Genomic DNA, 18,567 nt, shown 5'->3' with positions numbered 1-18,567 from the left:
GTTGATTTAAATCTTGCATATTGTAAATTGTTAGTATCATTTCTCACTTTTTAAGGGTCTGGTGTGATTTTTTTTCCCCCATCAGGGTTAGAGGTGCATTGCTTCACTTAAATACCAAGTAGCTTCTCATTGAGTTTTCAGAGCTATCTAACAAAACTCACAAAAGTTAAATCACAGATAACCAAGAATAAATAGAATATGGTGACAAGAGAACACCATTTCCATAGATAGCCACAGTTATTTTTTAGTGTTATCTAAAAGGCAGCAAGATGTTTGTTAATTTATAATAACATGAGTCTAAAATTGAAATTAAACCCAAATGAGAAAATCTGAATAAGAAAATTCATCTTTAGCTACATAAGAAAGACTGTTTTTACACTATCAGTGAAATGTGGTAGAGACTACATTTCCAAATTTATGACTAACAACTGTCATCGTCTGAATTTCCAAAGATGTAACTAACAATTGTAATCTTCTGAATTAGCACATTATGCCCTCACCCCTGAACAGCCAGTCAATGATATGGCTTTAAGATAATCAATTCAAGACTTCAAGGTACAGTAATTTGCAGGAAGACCTCATGACTCCAACTGAAATCCTTCACGTTCAAAATTATAAAAACACCACTTAAGTTGATTTTTTAAAAATACCTGTAGGCATAATTGGGTTAGTAGAACAGTTGTTTATTTATAACCCCAACTTTAGAGCCATTAGACCCAAACAGGATGTGAATAGTAGACACAAAGCCAATATTGACCTTTATGGGGAAAAGTCTTAAAACAGATTTATGGAGCTCAGGTGAAAGGAAGTTTTCAGAGTTCTAGGTACATGTTAGTGATATTTTCCTTGTCAATTCCTGTAGCAATACTACTGCTCAATCAACCACATATAAGAGAAATAAAAAACTATAAGGTCTCAATACTACATATTTTGTGCATGATCAAGAAATCAGAAAGATCTTAAAAGCATTCACCTTAGGCAGAGCTGTCACCTGACTTATTTTAATACCTGGTTGTTACTATATTTTGGGCCTAGCGTGTCCAAGTAATTTGAATATATTACTCTTCAAAAGAGTTTTTTTCTTCCTGTTTTTCTCCTTGATAGAGTAAGTCTCCAGGTAGATCATAACACCAAATGAACCTATGTAGTCTGATCTCTCTGTCATGGTTAATGCTATCAGCTTTGTGTTAATGTAAGTACACTCTAGTATCATGGACACTAGCATGTTTTAAGGAATGTGATGCCATTCTCCTTACATAGACCAGGGTAACACTGATGTTAGGGGCTACTATGATGGCTTATAAATTATATCAGAACAACCCATGATCAATCCCAGAAAATTCTATAAGTCATGAGTACTAGTAACACAATGATCAGACAACACCCAAAGAAAAGATCAAAGTAAATTTTTTAAAAGTCCAGAAATTGATGAAATTTTTGAATGCTCTGTAAATGTCTAAATTAGGTCTATGTTTTGTTACTGCAATGAAATTAAAAACAGTCATAGATATTAAGTAAACATATTAATGTTTTATTTTTACTCATAAAATTAATAAGATGTCTTATTCCAAACTCAGTCATGTTTATCATTCATTTGATAATGACTAAGGAAGGGAAACAAGAATAGAAGGGGTCTTGCAAATCTAACCAGATTGAAGCACTAGTAGCTTGATTTGCTACCAAAGAAAGTGTTTCAATACTCTGTGTGTAGCCAGAAAGACAAAGCATAGGAAATGTGTCAAATTGTGCAAAAGAAATCTTATAGAAACATAAAATCAGATGAGATTTCCATAATTTTAAACTTAAAATACACACACAGAGCTTGTCATTTGAGATTTAACAACTCACAGAAATGCACCCTTCAGAAAGTGAAAAGAGAGTGAAGGTCTCTTATTTCACAGGCAGGTTTTAAACACTGTGTATGATATGTCTGACAAAATGCAAGTACATGATGTTAATATTAGTGTTGAGAGTGGGGAGGTGGTAGTGGCAGGGACAAAGATCAAGTCTAGGAAACACATGGCTAATTCAAGGACGTACCAGGACCAGGATTCTGTCTCACTTGAAGGTAACTTCCAAGGGAGCAGAGAAGCTTTTGGTTTTCTATTCCCAGCTTTCAAAATAGCCTCTGACATAAAATAAGTGCCAATGAACATCTGCTGAATGAGTAAAATAATGGACAAATAGATGCATAGACGGAAACATTTAACCTGTTATCCTACTTTCCATACTAGAACTCTTAAATGAACACATATGGGGTAGCATTGAGATGGTAATTATTCAGCAAACACAAAATTCAGGCAGCCACCTCAGGACATGCAACTTAGAGTAATGTTTACTAGGATCTATAAACTAAAAGAGGATGCAAGGATGAAAAGAACAACAGCAAAGTTCCCTTAAAAACAGGTCTTTGTTACCCAGAGTGTGTTGTAGTTGTAGATGCAGATAAGAATTGTAAGATTGTCACATTAATAATATGTGCAAAAGTGAAATTAGTTCATTAGAATTTCCAGACAAGAGATTTTTTTTCTTCTTTAAAGAGAGAGTGAAAGAGGAGAGAGAGAGAGAGAGAGAGAGAGAGAGAGAGAGAGAGAGAGAGAGAGAGAGAGAGAGAATTTTTTAATATATATTTTTTAGTTCTCGGCGGACACAACATCTTTGTTGGTATGTGGTGCTGAGGATCGAACCCGGGCCGCACGCATACCAGGCGAGCGTGCTACCCCTTGAGCCACATCCCCAGCCCACAAACAAGAGATTTGTTCTCTCTTTCTCCTCCCTTCGCCCCCACCCCCTGTTTCATATTAAAATCATGGAGGTTAAGGATAGCACATCCAGGAATGTAAATTTCTTTCCTGTCTATTTGATCATGTGCTATTGGCATTAACACTGTCAATAATTCATGGTAAAAGAGGAAGTTGCCATGAAAGGTTACCTATTGTCAGGCTGTGATCAATAGGTAAGACCACATCGTGTGATGTATTGTCAAGTATCAGCCAGATTCACTTCCTCATGGATTTTATAAACAGTGGTAGCTACACTTAGTTTGTCTAACCTGAGCTAAGCTCATTTGTTCATTAACCTTTCACTGCTGATTAAAGAATATGCCTTGAATACATTTTAAGTACAGAATATCAGCTCTTGCTATTTAATTTGTGTCATCTGGCAGTGGGCCTCTAGGTTTTGCCCCCTTGTTTTGATGTTAGAGTTTGTATTAGAGCAAACAAAACTGTCACTTTGTTTTCCTGTCTTCCTGTATCGGGTCACTTTGTGCTACATGATATGATCTAAGACAATTCGATGCAAGGAGACACATGTCCCTTCTCATTGGAAATACGAAGGCTGTAGCTTTCTTTTCCCCTGTGGGAAAGAAAGCAGGTCAGGTGTCCAAAAGTAGTGGAGGAAAGTTTGGTGTCATCATTATTCCTCTTCCTCCACAGAGATAATGTAAGAGCATAAGGCAAGAACAGCACTGGTTTCCTCATATAGAGATAAAAAGAGAGCAGCACTTTGATCATTTATGTTTAAGGTACCGGTACCATGGAAGGGCACTTACATAAAAACAAAACTACCATTTCTGAACACTGTCAAACATAATCTTCATCTAATAATATCCTGGAAACTCAGAAAAAAATGCTCATTTATTGAAATCAACTCTTAAGGGATAAATTAAAATGAAACATACGTAGCCATTTGGCTTCTTTGATTTAGGAAATGAAAGTATTTGATTCATTTCTTTTTTTATATTTTGAGTTCCTATATGACCTCTAAAATATTTTTATATGTACACACTCAAATTTGGTATTTTTTCATTTTATGGAATTTTTAAGATTTTACACAAATACTAAGATGTAAAATAACTCAGACAAAACCTAATGAGAACTCTGTGTCAGCAACTAAAACTTTATTCAGTGGTTTTTGTACATGGAAAAATGCACCAGATAGTATGAGAACAATAGTGACTATCAGAAGAAAAATTCTGGTGATTTTCCAGAGGGAAAAAAAAAGAATGCAGTATAATAATTCATAATAATAAGAAAGAAATACAGGAGAAAGAATAAAGTACTCTAATATTCCTGTTTTCTTTTTTTTATTTTTAATATTTATTTTTTAGTTCTCGGCAGACACAACATCTTTGTTGGTATGTGGTGCTGAGGATCGAACCCGGGCCGCACGCACTCCAGGCAATCACGCTACCAGTTGAGCCACATCCCCAGCCCTCCTGTTTTCTTTTTTTCTCCATCTTTCTCAAAAGATTCAGTCCTTGTTTCTTGAGTATATAGTTTTTCTGTTAACTTTAGCACATTCTTAAACCTCTCTGACCTAGTACAATCATTCATACTCTTACAACTCAAATCCCACATCTCTTCCCCCAATAAACTTACTGTCAGTGGATTGGAAATGAATAGGAATCATAAAAATCCTTCACCTCAAAGGAGAAGTGTAGGAGGTTGCATGTAAAGAAGATTGCATCAGGTCTGTGAGAGCACTACATTGCTACACAGTTGCTATTTATTTGCAACATGCATCAATGTACAAAATAATGCCTTAGCCTTCCATGTTGCTGTTTGGAGATGGTTCTGCTTCTCAGTTTTTAATATGCTCTTTGAAAACTGACATGTACTTTACCACATCTATTTAGGAACAGGGATTCAAAAACTAGATAAAATACTTTCATGCTTCCCAACACAAACCTGAGAGGGTAATTAAACAGATGGTAACAATAAACCGAATCTGAACACATCAGGGACTGGAGTCCTCTAATAAAAGCCTTGCACACTGAAAGGAAGGAAAAAAGGGAAAAAATGAAACAAAAACCCAAAACTCTGTGGTATTGCTCCAACAACCAACACCTTTATGTCTGTCCTGACCTCAGAAGCAGAGGCTAATCAACCATTTAAGGGTGGGTTTCCTTCCACCTAGCAGAGGGCACCTAGAGGTCTTCTGCACACTCTGAAGAGCAGGAAAGCAGTAACTGTATGACTCTCAAGGAATACAATTGCTCCCTGGGACTGCTTTCAAAGGCATCAATTTTGGACACACACATTTTCTAGCTATAAATCCACCATCATCACCCAACATGGACCCTTTGGCAAATATCAAATCCTTGCAAGTCAGAGGACTTATGCATTTCTTCTAGCAGAGGTAAAAACCTAGTTATTAAAGATTTCTGTGATGACATACTATTCTAAATATTTTGTATTTCATTTGTGGCAATAGAATAATCTCCTATTTATTCTGTTCTTGAAATTTATTAGAATTCTACTTATTTCTCAGATCATAACATTGTCATTGTGTCCTGAAATAAATCTACAAAAGATCATTTGGGAAATCTTTGATATTACAACTTGCAAATATATTTATGTATTTATTTTCCTATAATTTAGATATATATTATAAACATATACATCTCTATATAGGTATATGTATCCAAATACAGATATAGATAGGTATATATACTATCTATACAGATATAGAAATACATATAAACACATATATGAGTATGTGAGTGTGTGTGTGTGTATGTATATATATATATATATATATATATATACATACACACACACACACATACCCACACACACAAACATACTATATGTACACACATAATCTATGTGAGAAAAGCTCTAATTATTAATGGAGGTTTTCAAAAATATTATTTTATTATCACACATTCAAAAATGTTGTTTTGCCATGACGCAAGGTGCTATAACTTAGGGGATGACTGAGTCAGTATTTGCTCTTTTGTTTCTCACACTGTTTCAGTTCTCTGCCTCACTTGGCAAGTTTGTTAGATGCCATTTATGAGAAACATTTAGTATCAGAACAACAGTGATTTAACTAGACAAACATAGTGTGTTTTGGATTAATTCAGCTTGTAACGATGATCAATCAATTAAGAGACATTTGTGAAAATTGAGGCAAGTTAAAATTGGAAAAAGTTCAAAATAGAGACAACCTACATCAAATGCAAACACCATTCTCCAGCCTAAAGATTATCTATTTGTACATGCACATCACCTTAAAACGCTCTCCACTTTTAATTTTTGCATGTTGATACTTGATAAATATGAAAAGAATGTTCCCATATCTTGATACATTATACCTAAAATAACACATATTGCCTTGGTAGTTTGCCCTAAAAACTCTATTAATAATACTATGGTTTCAAAGTTATTTTGAGGATAGAGAGTATCATATGAATTAAATAAGAGACAGTGCAAATAATTTAGTGGGAAAGCATAGTTGCTGCCACTCAGAGTATTAGGTAACCTCTTTTAATTAGAATGTACACTTTTAGATTACTGATTATGAACATTGGGGGACTTGAGATTTCGATTCATCAGTAATTCTCCTTTATGTCTACACTAAGATGTTAAAATGAGACCTCTGGCTCTCACTCAGTGTTTCCGTCTTTACATGCTGGTGCTGAAGCTCTTTACCTGTAATCTCTAGTACTGCTCTGCCCCCTTGTGCTGCTAGGGTGAACTCAACAGAGAACAGTGCGCCTTACTCTTTGTACATGAACTACAGAAAAACCCCACTGTCACTTCTCACTTTTCTGGCAAGTTCAAGGTCAGTGTCTAGCTATTTTCAGCTCATCTCTTCTTGATCCATGCAGAGAAATGACAAGGTAACGTGATTTGGGGTCAGCTGTATTACAGGAACCGTTACATAAACGGAGAAAGTGAAAATCAATCCTAGCTGACAGTGACTTCGGGATAATCAGCGCTCACTGGATGCCTCTGTCAGCTCGACTGCATCAAACACCGTGTGACTTCTGTCAGATCTTTTTAATAAAACTATATTCTCACTTTCAGCAACCTAAATAAATGTTGCACTGGAGCTGAAATTTTTAAGACTCCATTAGCTCTCTAGATTTGTAAACTTCCAGCATTTCCTTGAAGAATCTCATGGGTGATACCTATTATACCACCGTTTGATATTGACCTGAGGTTGAGGTATTGCTGTAAAACCTGCCACTCCTGGTGATCGATGTGAACTTTTCTAGTGACTGTTGCATCCTCCGCATTGAACTAAGCAGCACAGTCTCAATACAGCTCCCCCAATCATCCGAAGCCCTAACTCCTCTTTCCTCCTTGCTACCACAGCACTTAATCAATCACTTCTTGTTGGGGGATTAGGTTTCTTCCTCCTTTTTTAGTTGTGCATTGTTACTTTCCTTTTCATCTGTGTTCCCCACCCCCAGCACATTTTGCCCAAATACAGAATTTGAAAGGGAATATTGAACCAGAAGGTCCACATTAGTGGCATTCCTGCTGACAGCACCTGATATGTCAGTTTGGGGAAGGAGCTATTTTATCCCACCCAACTTGTGCTCCCTTGAAACTGTGAAGCATGAAGCACTCCATTGAAGTACAATTTACCATAATATTAGTTGTCAGTAAATTCAAAGACGGAACTCCTAAAGCTATAAAATGGATTAGAAGCAATTTAAAAAAGAATTAACAAACTCGAGTAAGAGTATACTGTCAACAAACAAATGCTCCATCATAGGACTGTAATTTGGAATTTTAATTACCCCTCTGCTCTGTAACAAAACAATGTCTGAACTGGCAGCGATTTGAATCTCTCACAGGTCATTGAGCATTCTAGTTAATTACTCTATGAATAGCCTGTTTTTCTCCCCTCTGGAAACACGTTTCTAATGGCAGTCAAGGTCTGACAAATGTGTCATCTACATAATTAGCTAGGAAGCAACACAAAACATTAAACATGCTTTGTGCCGACAACTATCAAAACATTTCATTTGTTGTCAATTATTCATTACTTTGTAGGTTCTGAAGGGGTTGTTATTATGGAAATAAGTCCAGATGCTAACAAGGTTAGAGTTTTGGATTCAAATTAGTAATCAGAGGACTAACTTTTAAAAAAATGTATCTCATGTACATTCAGCGCCATGTTCAATCAGTAGGAGATTATAAACAAATTTAGCTATGCTCAAGTTAAAATGGAAACCGCACAGCCACATAGATAAATTCAAGAGCCCTGGCTCATTCTTTGAACTAGACTCTACAGTATTGTTATAAACTTTCTGAACCTTTTGGCAAGTCCAATGTGTGCTTGGTAAATACAGTTTAAGATTTTGACAGGATGGTGTGTTGTTGGGTGACAAGGACAAGGAAGGAAATCTCTGGTGGGTTTTGAATCTTCTCCCCTAGGACATACTGGGTACTAACAAACTTTTTCATCTACTCCTCAAAATGAATGCAAACTACTCTAAATTACTTACTTTAGGTAACCTTTGAATTTTTTGTCCATTTGTTGATATAGTTTTTGCTGTTTCTGAAATCATGTTTCCTTCATTATTCTAATATTGTGTATAAATACTGTAAATTCTAATACTGCATATAAAACTAATAGTTTCTTGTGAAAGCAGCACTCCTAATGTATAGAGAGGATATAAAAAGATTTTTCAACAGAATTGACCTCTCAGTGGCAAAGAAAATTGCAGTGGAAGACACATTATTGCGTAGTCATATCAGAGGCTTGGATCTATGGAGAGTCTCACTCCACTGTCCTCTAGCTTTTCCTTATAAACCAAAATGGCTTACAAATGTCATCTACAATAGTCCAATAAAGATTAGAAACAGAACACTGTCCTTACATGATGAGATAAGAAAGATTTAACTGCAGAATGCAGCATGTAAGAACAGTTCATAAGGCTTATTCTCAAATCAGAAAAAACAGAATTCAAATTATATTTGTGTGTGTGTGGAATTTAATTGAGATGATCAGTTTATTTTCTACATAATGTTTGATCAGATGCCTGCATCATAGAGCTAGATAAAAAGAAAAGAAAGAAAACAAATTCTATCAGGGAAATCAGAAAGACCCGTTATCTACAGGGTGTGCAAAATATGTCAGGAAATAATTCTACCCTGAGTGCTGAGAATGCCCAGTTAATAAAAAAAGATCAGGCACTCGCTAAGAGAAAATAATTGTCGGTATCTATATTTTTCAAAGCAAAAAGGCAGTCACATCTTACACTAAATAGGACACATTAAAATAAGCTTTAATAATCTTTATGCAGAAGGAAACTAATCCATTTTCAGATCATGCGATCCACAGCAATAAAAGGAAATCATCAAACTAAAAACAATTTTAGAAATGGCTGCAGACTCTCATTTAATTAACATGCAACAGATCATATATTTATGAGGAAGTCAAAATATTTAGGAAGCCTATAATCCTGTAAGCCTTAATGTGGTATAAAAACAACAAATAAATGCAAAGTGTTACTGTTACACATGCCTGCCTGATCAATGGTTTTCACATATTGATCTATAAATGGAGTTGACAGTCTGTGTTGGCTGCACATTTTCCAAGCAGTGCTATTTTTGCACAAAACCAATACGGGCAATTACCTTTGTTTGAGATGCCAAGTCTTATCAATTCAATGTGATTTAGTGTCATTTTAATTAAATATCAGGATCCACTTCAGGACAATTTATACAAACAAAGCCTCAAACCTAACTATAAGCTTGATTTGGAGTAAACATGGACAAGCCCTACAATCTCATAATATTTCTCAAAAACTCTGCTAAACAGAAGGTTTATATTTTTAGTAGCAATTTTTATGTCTGCCTTTTTGGCTAGCCACAACTTTGGCAAGTATCCTATAATCACAGAAGTAAGAAACAAAAGAAAATTGTTTCCTCTTTTTCCTGATAATGCATTAAAAAGAAAAATGAACAAACACAATCTGTTAATGGAAGTAAAAGGAGTCTTGTATGTTAACGTTTAGGAATGTCTTGACCTAAGTCTTTATCTGAACACCAATAAAAAGATATTTTCCTGTTCACGATGGCCATGAATGAAGTAATGCCCTTCTGTGGGTTTGCAAGAGGGAAATTGTGAATATTCATACATGTTGCTGCTTAAGACACCAGCATTAAATGCCTAAATTACTCCTGCCTGCGAATCCTATGTCTGCAGTTTCCTGATTTGGACTACTTAAACTCTTCATTAATATCTATTCTACACTGTCTAGTAGGCTAGAGCATCCCTCTTATAAATAACATCAAAGCACGTAAACCTTTCACATTAGCTATTTGCAGGATTGCACATTAGCCTTTTTAGCCCTTAAACAGGCGCACTTCACTTGCCCCATTTATTTGCAGTCAGCTGTCTGCTTTCTGTTCAACACATTCTGGTAAATAAGCCATTCACCTTTAAGAGGCCTCACTCTGGGGCTCAGGATGGGACAACAAATCACCAAGACCAAAGAGCTTCCTTCCCCATTGAATGCAGCTCTCCAGATCTCTCTTACTTGATAGGCAATTTTCTTACAAACCCTGTACTCCATATTTCCCACCTCTCAACATTCCCCAGGTAGCCAAGTAATCTCTTTGAAATTTGAAAAAAGCACTAATTAACCAAATAAAAATAAGTATTTGGTGTTTAAGGAAATGAGGGCTATCACCTATGAAATTTAAGGGAACACTAATACCTGTTTTATTGAAATGCTTTCCGGCAATGTTTCAAGTTATCAAAATTTATAAATTAAAAGTAAATTCACCTGTGTTTTTCATAGCTCAGGCTTGAGTAAATGCTTATTCTGACATATCAAAATACTTATATTTAGAGGCTCTTAATGCCATATATGAATTTTATACTGTGTTCTAAGTATATAATCATGATAAAATATTTTTAATTGAACAAAATAAAAAAATTCATGAGTGAATGACAAAGTGATTCAATCAACGTGATATCAGAATATTTAATCTCATTTTTGTAATAACATATCAATATGAATTATGTAATATAAGATTCTTGTGCATTTAGAGTTGGATAAGTCTATATAAGACTTATATAACCATTATACTTGGTGAACAAGTTATATATTAGACATTTATCAAATAGGATGCAAAACATGTGTATGGTCTCTAATTATGCAATTTTATATGAATTTCTGTTACAACTAAGTGTACTTCACATGAACACGGGCAGGTTAGAAGACATCTCTTCCCACTTCTCCTAAATTCAAAATCTCTTCCTTGACCTCACCCCATCACCCAACTCCTGAAAAAATCAAGTTCTTAGTTTAGCTTGAGCAGATAACTTTAACAGGCTTGTTTGAATAAATATGCCAAAATACTTTACATTCTGTCAGTATCTAGTCAGAAAATTGTGCATGGAAAAAGAGATGAAAAGAACTGAGACAGAAAGAAAATTAGTGCCATGGCAAGCTTTCAATACAGTATCTCTGAGCCAAGTTTTCTTGGTGAAATGACATATCCTCACTAAAATACCCCTTTTATATAATTATGCACTGAGCACACATAACCAAAAGTAACTTTTATTTTTGTTCCTTATCGAGGAATACATATTGCCCAGGCTAAGAATGCGGAAACAAAAGCTGGGATAATTATAGCTAATTTAACTTTGGAAAACTCTTATTCTCTAGCAGTCCAGCATACAACCCCCCAAACTAAAGTTATGTAACAAGGTAATATCAACAATGAGAAACTGCATGATAAAATCCTGCCCAAAAGTGAAAAATGCTAATTTTGTCTCATTTAGCAGCTGGATACAGAAATGCTCATTAGTTTTAAGAGGGTTAATCCTTTTAACTTTTGCATATTGATATGCCAATTATGCCTAATTGTACAAGAGGCATCAGTCAAGGTAATAGTGCATAAACACATGAAAGTTATTAAGTACATCCCAACATGTAATAAAGTAGGTGTTAATTGGTAGCTGAGTTCTGCGGGCTATTGAGGTGTATAATTCATTGAGAGATGGATCACTTGTAATTTCTCTCCATAATTCCTTTTGCAGTCTCATGCTGTGATGTTTTCATGCTTGTCAAAAACAACTGCGGCATAGTGCCTTTTGTTAAACACAGCCAATAAAATATGTTAGGCATCATTAAATATACTTAACTTTTAAACTTTTTCAAAGGTACAATTCTTACTGATAATATATAGAGAGAATCCAATAATTTACTCTAACCACTATCTCAAGCTTATACTTGAGGAACATTTTAGATGCTTTAAAAGTGAAGTCAACTAACAACAGTGTCATGCCTCCCAGCAGACAATACTTTTAAATGAGAAATTGAGTAAAGAAAAATGCATTTTCCATTAGTTACCTTATATAAAGATGTATTTCTGATTCCCCCAATACAATCACTGGCTTCCTCATGCTAAATGTGTCTACAACACCTGAGGAAAAAATGATTCAATTCATGTTTTCCTCAAGCTCCTGAGAGTACTCCGGGTTAATTCTACACTTGAAATTCAAGTGAAAAATGGGGAATAAATATAATCTGTAGCATGCTAGTCAGCAAGTTTATCTCATTTAATAACTCAGTTAGGGAGCTGAATATTTCATAGGCCCCTACGATATTAACAGAACACTCAATTAATAGCTCACATGTTTCTGCAGGGTGACTGGGACTTACAGGCTGTCCCCAGCTAACCTATTTCTTGCTCTTGTTCTCACTGTGAGAAACAAAATAGATCTGGGGTCCAAAAGAGTGGCTAACATTGCATAAATAATTTTGTAACATCCTATGGCCTCAGCTGCAAGTTACCACCATTATGGAAGAAAATTAACCAGAGGAGACTCATCGCAATCAGTGGGTTTAGTGGCTCAGGATGTGTGCAGGGCCAGGGACACAATTGGCAGTAGAGTTCATCTCTAACTATTTTATTTCAAATCTTCCTAATGACACATTATCTAGACAGAATGGCTTCCTCTCCAAACCTTAACTAGCCACACCATTCTAATCGTGTAAGCCCATTCCAAATCCAATCACAATTTCCACTATCATATATTACTGGGGGATTTTAAGGAAAAGATTTTTCACATGTTTTCTAAGATTTTTTTTCTCAGTTCATTCTTAGCTAATTTTAGCCTCTGGCTTTTCAACGTGATGTACTGTATTTGGAAGTACAAACACCACATGCTAGCATAACCTCATTATTTTTATGACACTGAAGCATGATAGTAGAAGCCCTTAAAATGAGTCAAAGGTGCTCTTCAGCCTAGCTCCAAATCCACTTTATCGCTTTGGATTAGACCCAGCTCTTCTCTTGCAACTGGGGATATTATTATGACTATAAGTAGGCAAGATAAAATGCATTACAAAAACAGTTTTCTCATGCACATTAGGAAAACAAATAAAACAAAGCTAATTAGCTTTAAAAATTCTGTATGATAAGGGAACTTGGGGTATTTGGAGCATTTGACTTACAGGTTCAGTGACCTTCCCAACATCGGTGAGGATCATGGATTTACTTTGGCTCAGCCGGTCGTGGTGGCTGTTGGCATTTTTTATTCTCATTTGCACAGCTCCTGTGCCTTGGTGGGTGGAATTCAGCATCTCCACAGAGGTATTAGAAGTTGTAGTTTTTTGCATATTACAATGTTATCCTGATAAAATATAAAAGCATTATATTATTCAAAATAGTTACTTTTCCATGAAAACTCTTGGTGGGTGCAAGTACCTATGAATAATTAGGATATTAAAATTAAATAAAGGAGTCTCCACCTCTCTGAGTAGTAAATAGAAGGTAATTGCTTTGTAGTTATTTATTCAATGGGATTTTTATAGGTAGGTAGTACTGTAATGACAGAAGACTTCAGAAGTTTGTAGGCGGCCCACCCATATTCAGAATTCCTAGTTCTATTAAGAAATTTCTAATAGCATTACGATATACTCATCCTTCTATATAGAAACCATGGTGTCCACTAATCACCTTGAGGACATTTTCTCTTCTCATTCATAATTTCACTTGTCTGTTACCCACTTTACGCACAGGCATTACCACAAGCACCATTTCTTTTGTTGAATCAAAACATGTATAAATCAGGTCAAATGTAAGAGACTAGAATTGGTGTCAGAGCAAAACAAAGAGATCTCACAGCCCCCACTTCCACTTCCAACATTCACAGGGGAAATTTAAATTCCTTCATCCACTGCCACCTGCCACCTGAAATAGATTTGCTAGCTTAGTGGGGCATAACATGAAGAATATGAAGAGAAAGAAAAATCAACACTGGTGTATATTTACATACAACACTGTTATATTTTTATATGTATATTTAAATATATAATAGTATATGTAATAGAAGGAGTATGATTTAGGCAAAAAAATTCAGTGTGGGCACACTTTAAATGAGCAGCAGTGAGGAAAATATGATTTACAAAAGAAAACAAAGGGAACTCCACTGTGGCAGCACTAGAAGAAGAGCTCTAGCTGCTTCCTCACATCCAGGGTCCTCTCCAACTATCGTCCCTCCCCTAAAATTCCTCAAGTGGACACATCATCTCACTAAAACACAAAATTTGCAATGAAACCACAGCTGATAATTACTAGAAGTGGACATTCATCTTTCCTGATTGTTGGCTCTAAGTCTTGCCTATATAGACTTTGTGTTCTAACTGAGCACCTGTGTACAGCATTGGGCAAAAAGTGATTAGTCAGTTACAGAGGACAATAGAAACCAAAAGAATGATCATAATTTAAGAAGACAACCATACTGGTAGCCCTATTTTTGTTTAATGAAATATAAGGCAAGAATTGTTGTAATGGTCAAGGTAATTAGACACTAAAATAAACAGAAAGAAAGTATTTTAATAGAAGGAAAGTGTTATAATTAATACCATCAGGCAGTTGAATGGAAACTTAGAAAATAAGTTAATGTTTATTAGTTACTATATGCTAAGCAATGTGTTCAATGGTTTAATTATCATAAAACATCTATAAAATAGACATTCAACCCATACATTTACAGAGGTGAGAAATGAGGAATGCACAGACTAATAATGGACAGACTAATTCCCTAGGGACACTTTTAAGAAAGAGATATACATGCATGTATCATAATTTCAAAAAGGCTACAATGCACAGACTAATAATGGACAGACTAATTCCCTAGGGACACTTTTAAGAAAGAGATATACATGCATGTATCATAATTTCAAAAAGGCTACCCAGAGAGACAAATTCTAGGCTATCTATATAGTGAAAACTATAAACAATAAAAATGATTATTGATGCATACAAACCACATGGAGAAATGCAAACTCATTCTGAAGAGTGAATAAAGGCAGTCCGAAGAAGGAAATGGAAAAAAAAGGAAAATATTTATTCTGTACTTACATAGTATTCTAAAATAAATACACTAGCATGTGAGAAGGCTGACCAGTGATTGCTCAGGGATAGGGCAGAGGCAAGGATGGATTACCTTAAATCCAAGAAAATGTTCAGGGGTAATAAATATATCCATTATCTTAATTGTAGTGGTTTCCCAGCATATGCATACATTAAAATGAGCAATTTGTACACTTTGAATACTTGCACTTTATAGTATTCAGTTACAATTTACAAAACTGTTTACAGGAAAATTGTTTTAGGAATTCCTTAACCAATTTATTTTGCTCTTACTTTCAGTTTTATGTGCTTAAATGAGTGATATAAAGTCTACCTAATTGAGTATAAAAGAGATTTTTTTTAAAAGTATTGAATAAAAATATGAAGTAACAAATATAAAATTTTAATTTATTCTAGAAAAGTTTTTTTTTTTTAATAGAAAAATTTGGGCTCTCTTCTGAGTGCATTCAAGACTTTATCTTCCATATGACCCAATACATTCAAACTCTAAGTGTGGTGTTTTTATAATATTAGAGGTACTCGCTCGGGCTGAAGCCACTATCTTCTGACCAAGAGCATCAAGCCACCATATTTACATACCCAGGGCATGTGCCATTTATAGGACATGTTGCTTCCTCTTCCTCTGAACAAATTTCAGTGTCAAATATTTGCTTTCTTGTATTGATTCTATGATCAGCCCTGTAATTTGCTTGGTGATGTGTTACTGTTAAAAGGCAGGATTACTTACAAAGCCTCTTATCTGGCTTTCCTGACTGTGTTCTTGGGGACAGGCTGCAGAAAGATCTTCCTTTTTCAGAACTTTCTGTCAGGATGATTTCTCTGCCCACCACAGTGTCAATGTTATTTTTCTTATCCTCCTCACTCTTTCCTCTAGCCATGATTTCCTTTTCTATCTGACCTCATTCTCACATTTAGCTGATATCCCACTGCACTGTTTCTTCTTTTTATTCACTTTCCACACATAGTACATCGTCTCCACTGGTCTGCAGGGATACATTCAAGCAGTGGATGCCTGAAACTGTGGATAGTACTGAACCCTATGTGTTCTAAGCTTTTTCCTGAATGTACATAACTATGATAAAGGTAATTTATACAGTGGACATACTGAATGATTACAATTATAATATATTATAATAAAAGTTATGCATTTATAGTTTCTCTCAGACTTTGTTGTTGTACTATACTCACCATTTTTTCTTGTGATTATATGGGATGACACAGTTGTCCAGGGTGATGAGAGGAAGCAAGGTAAATGGCATAGATATTGTGATGTAGCATTTGGCAACTACACAAGGCTTGCTTGTACACTATAATACTGCAGTAGTTGATGTGATAACAGAGGTGGCTCTAAGCAACTAATGGGAAAGTAGCATAAAGAGTAAAGAGACACTGGATCAAAGGAGGAATCCCATTAGTGGAGAAGACAGAGTGAGCAACATAAAATTTCATCATGCTGTCTGAGCAGCACACAATTGAAAATTGTTTATTTCTGGAATTTTCCATTTAATATTTTCAGACCATGATTGACTGTGCATAACTGAAAGCACAGAAAGCAAAACCAAAGATAAGGGGAAACTACTGTATTTTGTTCTACAATGCCATTCACTTGATACTCCTTCATAATTGTTCTTATGTTTTTTTTAATATTTGCAGGTTTCTAATTTTTACAGAGCATTATATTGCTCTGCAAAAATTAAGAAAAATGACACAAAACCCCTTCATGAAGAGTCCAATCAACAGAAAAAAATTTACTCCTTCAATATTTATTAAAATTATCCTAAGTGGCAGGCACCATCAGATACTACTATCTTAGCATTTGAAAAATCATCTCTTTTTTTAACCAAATGCCCTTGAATTTGCTGAGGGCAACAGAGAAACAAATCAAAATTAAATGAGAATAAAATTGTGCCCAGATGAGAAGAGGAGCCATGGCATCCAACTCAGGTGGAACTGGGAAGTAAAGAGAGAGAAAATCTAAAGTCTACAGGAGAAGATCAGATCATACTGGAGCTAAGTCAGGACAGGTGGGGCATTTGGGGTAGAAGGCTTGACAATGCAAAGGAGTGCCATTGCCTGTGGTATTTATTATAAGCTAGCTATGAAAATGTCATAAAGGAAAAATTATGTAAGAGGGAAGTTAAGGAAGAATGAGCTGATGGAATTCATGGAGCACATGCTTTGGACTCTGTGTGGGTGAGTTTGGTCCTCCTGCTTGCCCCTTCTAGCTAAAGGACTGATTGAAAACACCCTACTTGTAATCCAACTGGTGCTATGAGAAATTGGTACTCTAAACTGGACTTCTAAGGGAGATAATATAGGAAGATGGCTCTCCTTGGCATAATGTACACATATCTCATTAAATTTATGGAGAAGCAAAACTCTACTGCAGGATAGAGGGAGATTCAGGAGGACAGAGAGAAGATAAAGGAGGATGGAAATGTGATAATATTAGAAGTAAAGCTATACTAGTGGCTATGGCACTTGTGACTACTGTACTTGTGGGTTTAGAGACAACTTATTCTCATTCATTCTATTATGAACCTTTCATACTAAGTAGATAGGGCTATTTCTGTGCCATATTTTGCATGTTGTATTTGAATCCTACATGGAGCCCTTTCTCTACACTTCTCAGTTTCTTGCTGTCTAAATCCTAACCCTCTCTTTCCTCTACCAGGCCCCTTGTAGTCCCTTTCCATATCGGCTGCCAAAGCCCCACTCATTTGGGCTTCATCTCATCTACACAGATGAAATTTCTGAAATTTCCATCATCCATTCCTTATCTGTATCCTTTAAAAATACCCATCTTATCCATGAGTTACATAGACGTAATCATACTGATTTGACAACTTAACTCAATGTTATAAAAGATTAATCAGATGTCTGCTTAACTCTCAAGGAAAAATTTACCTGAATCTCAAACTGGAAACTCTCTTGGGTACATGGAAGAAAGTTCTCAAAGTAGAAGAGTGTCTATGAGTTCACTCTGTTAATGCCCTTAAGTAATGCTAGGCAGCATGTGTGACTGGGGAATGAATATTAGCACTGCATTCTAGAAAATGATGCCTCCTGAGATTGGGTGATGTGGTATTCCTGACACAGTGATCTTATATTTGAGTTTCATGAAATAAATTCATAGGAAACATACCCCATAGCAGAGCCTGCTCAATATTGACTCAGAAGAAACTCTCACACCCAGAGTCCATTTTGATTTAGCTTCCAACTCCTAGGAATGGCTATGCTTCTGTATCAATTTCAGGCTATACACAAAAGGGAAAGAAAAGCTCCAATTCTGTGAGTCTTTAGAGTGTTTCTGTATTTATCAAAAATATTCACAAAATATTAAATCATATGCTGTTGTTTCAGCCACATTCCTCACTGACCCTCAGTTTTCTAGGGTTAGTAAAGTGGATTGTAAAATTAA

General features: G+C 35.5%; 1 protein-coding gene across 1 annotated transcript in view; it reads right to left on the bottom strand.

Moving 5' to 3' along the window:
• Nucleotides 1-18,567, bottom strand: part of ARHGAP15 (Rho GTPase activating protein 15) — a 616,251-nt gene that overhangs the window by 574,682 nt on the left and 23,002 nt on the right. The window contains exon 2 of the mRNA XM_081262361.1: nucleotides 13,223-13,401. Within this exon, the coding sequence (XP_081118487.1) occupies nucleotides 13,223-13,387 (165 nt within the window). The 5' untranslated portion in view covers nucleotides 13,388-13,401. The remainder of the gene's footprint in view (nucleotides 1-13,222; nucleotides 13,402-18,567) is intronic.

This window comes from Spermophilus citellus, assembly GCF_964194105.1.
Source record: "Spermophilus citellus genome assembly, chromosome: 11".
In the NCBI taxonomy this organism is placed as follows: domain Eukaryota; kingdom Metazoa; phylum Chordata; class Mammalia; order Rodentia; family Sciuridae; genus Spermophilus; species Spermophilus citellus.
The sequence above is the reverse complement of the archived record's forward strand: the minus strand, read 5'-3'. Positions and strand labels throughout refer to the sequence as shown.